The sequence below is a fragment of the Perognathus longimembris genome, chromosome 1 (genome assembly GCF_023159225.1).
Source record: "Perognathus longimembris pacificus isolate PPM17 chromosome 1, ASM2315922v1, whole genome shotgun sequence".
In the NCBI taxonomy this organism is placed as follows: domain Eukaryota; kingdom Metazoa; phylum Chordata; class Mammalia; order Rodentia; family Heteromyidae; genus Perognathus; species Perognathus longimembris.
The window spans coordinates 57,537,694-57,544,717 of NC_063161.1; the positions used below are offsets into that span (position 1 = coordinate 57,537,694).

The 7,024-nt window shown below is 40.3% G+C and overlaps 1 protein-coding gene across 1 annotated transcript; it reads left to right on the plus strand.

The window, feature by feature from the left end:
- Positions 1-1,658: 1,658 nt before the first annotated feature.
- LOC125354896 (60S ribosomal protein L35a-like) lies at positions 1,659-2,025 on the plus strand. The gene has a single exon (XM_048350863.1). It carries the CDS (start codon positions 1,693-1,695, stop codon positions 2,023-2,025), a length of 333 nt encoding a protein of 110 aa, XP_048206820.1. The 5' UTR covers positions 1,659-1,692.
- Positions 2,026-7,024: the final 4,999 nt, after the last annotated feature.

A 7,024-nucleotide genomic window follows, 5' to 3' on the forward strand; every position in this document is an offset into this window, starting at 1 on the left:
ATATGCTAAATTGTGCTAATGGATGTGCATATATTGAGCCCATGCTTGTATTCCTGGAAGGAAACTAAGTTGATCATGGTGAATAGAATCTTTTGAATATCTTGTTAGATTCAGTTTATTACTTCTTTTGTTGTTGGTGATGATGATGGTGGTGGTAGGGTCTTCTTGTTTTGTGTTTTAGAAATTTTGTGTCTGTGTTAATCAGGGAAATTAGCCATAATTTTTTTCTTTCCTTTTTGCCAGTCCTGGGGCTTGGACTCAGGGCCTGGGTGCTAACGGATAGCACTTGAGCCACTGCACCACTTCTGGCTTTCTATGAGTAGTTTTACTGAAGGGTCTCACTGACTTTTCTGTCTGGGCTGGCTTCGAACCATGATCCTTGGATCTCAGCCTCCTTAGTAGGTAGGATTACAGGCATTAGCCACCAGCTACCAGCACCTAGATCTTTTGTTCTGTGTTGTTTCATGTATCCAGTTTTTGTATCAGGGTAATACTGTTTTTTTGTTTGTTGTTTGGGGGTTTTTGTTTGTTTGGTTGTTTTTTTTTTGGCCAGTCCTAGGGCTTAGACTCAGGGCCTAAGCGCTGTCCCTGGTTTCTTTTTGCTCAAGGCTAGTACTCTGCCACTTGAGCCACAACTCCTACTTTTGGCTTCTTCTGTTTATGTGGTGCTGAGGAATCAAACCCAGGGCTTCATGCATGCTAGGCAAGCACTCTACCACTAAGTCACATTCCCAGCCTGTAATAGTGGTTTTATGGAAAGTGTTTGGCAGTATTTCCTCCCTCTCTGGTTTTTGGAATAGTTGGAGGAACATTGGTATCAGTTCTTTAAAGGTCTGGTAGAAACAGCCCTGAATCCATCTGATCTCCGACTTTTCTTTGTTGAAGACCATTGCTGCTTCAATTTCAATGTAATGAAATGCTATTCGTTAGTTAAGTACTTTATATCTGCTTGACTCAATTTAGTAAGTATTCAAATGAATATATCTAAGCCAGGCGCCAGTGGTCACCCCTGTAATCCTAGCAACTCAGGAGGCTGAGATCTGAGGCACGCATTTTGAAGCCAGCCCAGGTAGGAAAGTCTGTGAGACTCTTATCTCTAATTAACCACCCAAAATTAAACAAAACAAACAAACAAAAAAAAAACCACCCAGAAATAAAGCTGCAGAGCAAGTGGTAGAGCATCATCTCTGAAGGAAAAAGCTAAAGGAGAGTACCTAGGTCCCGAGTTCGAGCCCCAGTACCAGCACACACACACACACACACACACACTCTCTCTCTCTCTCACACACACACACACTAAAACCAAAACATTTAGTTACATGTATATGTACCTAAACATGGTTATCTACAAACTAACAATTTAGAAGTATTGCTCTTTTCCCCCTCTAGTCTGACACTTCGTGAAATAGTTTAGTTTGAATTCTTCCCAACCTCAATACCCTTTTGTCCTTTAGGGGCACTGTTTTCCAAACTGCCACACAGTTTCAGAGTTTATCTTCCTATCAGTTTCAATTGCTTGAGAACACAAACATTTTGAACCAGTGCTTGCTTCTGTCACTAGCAATTCTATTCTACCTCATAGACGTTTGAAGAATCTTAGAAACTGGATTTTAAAATTCATTAGATGATTCCTGTCTCCGCCATCTTGGAGCCTGTGGAGGACTGCTAGGAAGAGGACTTCGAAAAGGCAAAATGTCTGGAAGGCTGCGGTGCAAGGCCATTTTTGCTGGCTATAAGTGTGGTCTCCGGAACCAAAGGGAGCACACGGCTCTCCTTAAAATTGAAGGTGTCTATGCCCGAGGTGTTACCAATTTCTACTTGGGCAAGAGATGTGCTTATGTATACAAAGCAAAAAATAACACAGTGACTCCTGGCGGCAAACCTAACAAAACCAGAGTAATCTGGGGAAAGGTAACTCGTGCTCATGGAAACAGTGGCATGGTCCGTGCCAAATTCCGAAGCAACCTTCCTGCCAAGGCCAATGGACACAGGATCCATGTGATGCTGTACCCCTCCCGAATTTAAACTAATAGAAATTAAATAAAGTAAATCTGTGCTCTTGTATTTAAAAATAAATAAATAAAATTCATTAGATGAATGTTCATGGTATTCTTTAGGTTTCTTATGACTTCTTAGAGTGGTGTGTGTGTGTGTATGTGTGTGTTTGTGTGTGTGTGTGTGTGTGTGTGTGTGTGTGTGTGTGTGTGTGTACTGGTCCTGGGGCTTGAACTCAGGACTTAGGCACTGTCCTGAGCTTTTTTGCTCAAGGATAGCACTCTACCACTTGAGCTACAGCTCCACTTCTGGCTTTAAAAAAATTATTATTTTTTTATTAATTAAATTTTGTTGACAAGGTATTGTTTAAAAGGGGTACAGTTATATTAGGGCAGTGAGTACATTTCTTGTGATATCTTACACCTTCCTTTTTCTTTCCCTTCCCTAGATCAGGTAGGCATATATACAAAACCCAGTGTACCAAAATCATATACAGGAGCCACGTGGCATATGCCAAAGGAAATTCACCTAGAACTTTAAATATAATGTCAAAAATAGAGTTTGCTTATCCTTGTCTTATATGATCATATATACATACCTGTTGAGCTATTGTGATCCACTGAGAGGTCTATTTTAGACCTTTTTATGTTTAGTAGTTGTTTGGTTTTAGATACATAATGTAAGGTTGCTGACCCAAACCTGTGAAAATACCATTTGACAAGAAGTTTTTTGTTTCGCAGACCTGGTCTCTACTGGCGTTTTGGTGATCCATTTGAGATAAGAGTTTCACAGACTTTCCTGGTTGGGCTGGCTTCAAATTGCAATCCTCAGATCTCAGCCTCTTGAATAGCTAGGATTACAGGAGTGAGCCTCCAGCACTCAGCAAGAGTGACTTTTTTCTTTTCGGATTTGAATCACAAGGCAGCTTCCCAGAAATCATCTATGTTAACCTTTGTTGTTGTTGTTGTTGTTTTGCCAGTCCTGGTGCTTGAACTCAGGGCCTGAGCACTGTCCCTGGCATCTTTTTTTTTTGGCTTAAGGCTAGCACTCTACCACTTGAGCCACAGCACCATTTCTGGCATTTTCTATATATGTAGTGCTGAGGAATTGAACCCAGGGCCCCATGTACGGGAGGCAAGCACTCTACCAATAGGCCATATTCCCAGCCCCTTATGTTAACCTTTATGCTTCTATATTGTAAGCCAAATTTTAGCTAGGTATGGTGTTGCATGCCAGGATTTCTAGTGCATAGGAGACTGAGGCAGGAAGATCTTGAGTTCAAGGCCACCTTGAGCTTCTTAATGAGACTCTGTCTCAAAAGTATTTTTTCAATTAGATTACTCTCATAATAAGCACCCCAAACTAGTACAAGTTGAGTTGTGGTCATTTTAGGTGAAAGTCTTTTTTTTCATTTTTTAATTGTTATTATAAAGGTAATATACAGAGGAGTTAGAGTTACATAAGTCAGGTAAAGAGTACATTTCTTTTTGGACAATGTCACACCTTCCTGTACTCTCTCCCAGTTAGGAAAAATGTCTTTATCCAACTATTCTGTTGTTTAAAATGTCAGTAGCTAGAACATTGTCTTATAATACATGGGTGACTTTGAAGTACTAAATACAAAGCAACTTCTGTTCTGATGGATAATTTTGGGAAAATAACACATATGTTTCAGCCTAGTTCTTATTTATTTTTCTTTTAAGAAGATAATGGCCTCCCCACCTCACTGGTTGTAATGAAATTAACTGAGATAATTTAATAAGGTGTATAGGAGAGTGTTTGGTGCACTATAAGGGCTTCCAGAGGTTAATCATTATTGTTAATAGCCACTATCCCAGGCAACACATTGTGGCATGCATTCCTATCCATTGCCATAGTAAGTGGAAAATAACATAAAATGTCTGAGGACTCTTCTCTTCTCTCCAGATATGGAAGACAGGCTAGGCTTATTTTCTCTACCCAGTTTTCTCAAAGCTATCAGAGAATTTCACTGGGGTCCATAATGTCTCATTAATATATCTGCCAGTTGCTTCTGTCTGGGAATTACAAATACTGGATCACTTTCTTACTGAGCTGGCCTCAGCAAAGTAGCCATAGTTCTAAGTCAGGCTTGCTTGTAGGCAGCCTGGACTTTCCCACACAGCCCAAGATCAGGACCCTAAATGTAACCTAAGAAAAGAGTCTCTTCCACATCTGATGTTGTATGAACTTCTTCCTTTTCCTCAGCTCTAGTAGAAGGCTAAATAACCATGACTTCGAAAGTTACTTTTGCACCTTTGTGTTCCCTCCTAAGAATATCCTCCTTTGGTCTCATGGTATATGAATGCCTAGAGATATGTATAATTCATCATGTCCAAGTGTTTTTGTTGTTTTGTCTTCGTGTGTGTGTGTGTGTGTGTGTGTGTGTGTGTTTTAACCATTCAATGTGTTTACCTGTAGATTTATAGGCACATTCTAGCTACCATAAATGTGGGAAAAACCTATGTTTCTTTGGGTCTGGCTTACTTTGTTTAATATAAATTTTCTGAGCCTTTCCATTTCCTTACAAATGATACTATATCACTCTTTCTGATGGAAGAGTAGAATCCCATGTGTGCACACACATACACACACATACACACACACATATATGTGTGTATATATATATATATATATATATATATATATATATATATATATATATATTGTTTTCTTGATCCATTATTTCACTGAGGGGCATCTGGGTTGATTCCATATCTTGCCTATGGTAAACATACTGCAATGAAATAGTTGTACTGGTAGCTTTAGTGTGGCCTGGTTTGTGTTCTATTAGGCAATATTTCTCTGATCATATCTGATCTGCATCTGAGCATATAAAATAATATTTATCAAAATAAACTCTAGGCAATAGAAACAAGAGATTTGTTTCCTTTTTGTTGTTCTTTTTGGTTTGTTTTTCTTTCATCTTGTTTGTTCATTTGTCTTTGGGGGTGTAAGAGGGGGCACAGAATTGATGGGACAAATCGTGAAAAAATGCAGCAGTGGTACTCACTAGACACTATGTGTGAAATGAACTATACAGCTTGTAGGTGGAGACAGGAGGAAAAAACTAGGGGAGAGTGAGGGAAGGGGTAATATTGTCCAAAAAGAAATATGCTCTTTACCTGACTTATGTAACTGTACCCCCTCTGTATATCACCTTTAGAATAACAACAAAAATGTAAAAAAAAGGAGTTACCTTTGTTAATACTTTTTCAGAACACAGGTGAAGAACACTCCTCAAATGTTCATAACAACATTTACAAAGCCGTTATTTCAGCACCTCTGGCATGTGAGCTACAAGGGCGGGGAAAGGGAGAATCTCTGTATCACCCTGTTGGTCTCCCTATTTTTATCTGGAAACTTTGAGAGAAAAAAAAAACCTGGCCAATTACAAGAATAACAGCCAAGTTGGAGTTTTCTCCATGACTGTCATGCTTTTCATCTTACAAATGCAGAGATCAATCTGAGAGCCACTGGGATTGCCATGTGCATCAAGCAAATGTGATGATTAGGACGAGTCAGGAGAACCTGACAATGTGATTTCATGTCACATTAAAGAAAGTACTCTTCCTGTGGTTCATAGAATGAAGAGTATTTTAAGGCAATTTGGCTCAGGTTCCGAGAACTTTTCCCTATCAGAATGGATTGTGACTTTGACGTAGACAGCCGGCAGACAGATGTGGATTGAGTAGCATCTGCAGCAAATGATAGCTAACTTTTCCACAACCAGGAAGATATAAATATAGTAGTGTTTTTCATTTTAAAGTGTCATTTACATCAAATAGAAATGTGATATATTAGGGGGGAAAGTCACAGTTTATAAATAGTATTATCCTGGCATCTGCTGCTTCGGTTGAGCAAGGGCTGGAAGATTGCTCTCTCAGCCCACAGGCATGGAGGCAACATGGAAACATCTGGCCGTCTTGAAAGCACATTTCATTCATTCTTATTCTAAAACTTGATTCTCTTTCTAGATTTCCTGTCTGTCAAAAACACTGTTTTCCAAGTAGTTTAACAGAAGAAAGAAAGAAAAAAAATCCTTACTAAACACCCTAGCTAGACCTCTGTCTTCCTCACTCCTATCCTTTATCTGTCTCTTGTGTAACAGGGTTTTCTGGGCCCATCCCTAGCCTAAGCCATGGTTGGAATCACATGGCTTACCACAGTGGGCCTGGATTCTGCAATCCACCTGGGATTTGTCTTCTGGCACACACAGGAATGACGGCCATGCCAGGTGCTGGTAGCTCACGCCCATCATCCTAGCTACTTAGGAGGCTGAGATCTGCGGATTGAGGTTCGAAGCCAGCCCAGGCAGGAAAGCCCATGGGACTCTTTATCCCCAATTAACTACCAAAAAGCAGGAAATGGTGCTGTGGCTTAAAGTGGTAGAGCACTAGGCTTAAGAAACAAAGCTCAGGGGCAGTGCCCAGGCCCTGCATTCAAGCTTGTAGACTGGCACTCACACACAGAAAAGAATCATTGTCATGAAAGCAGAAGATTATACTCATGGTTACCTAGATACTGGACTGTAGAGAGGACACATGGACACATGGGGGAAACAGCAAGATGGGTTAGAAGACAAACAGGGTGGGGAACATGTGACCCAGAGACTTTTATTGTGGTTTCCGTGGGAAAGAATGAGCAAGGCTAGTTTGGATAATTTCAGCTCCGGAGCATAGGAGCTATCCATACAAGATGCTCCTGGGAGATCAGTGCAAATGGATTGTGGCCAAACAGAGTAAAGAAGATAGTTTGTTTTTATTGTTGTTTATTTGATTTGTTTTTGGTATTAGGGAATATATGCCAGGGCCTTTCACATGCTAGACAACATTAGACCACTGAGCTATACCCCAGCCTTTTTGTGTGAGATGAAGTCGTACTGCTACCTTTGCCCAGCTTGAACTCACTCCTCCTGCTCTGCTTTCCAGTGGCTGGGATTAAAGGTAAGAGCCACCTCACTCAGCCATGGGCTTTGGATTGCTTCTCTTGTATATGTAAACTAGACATT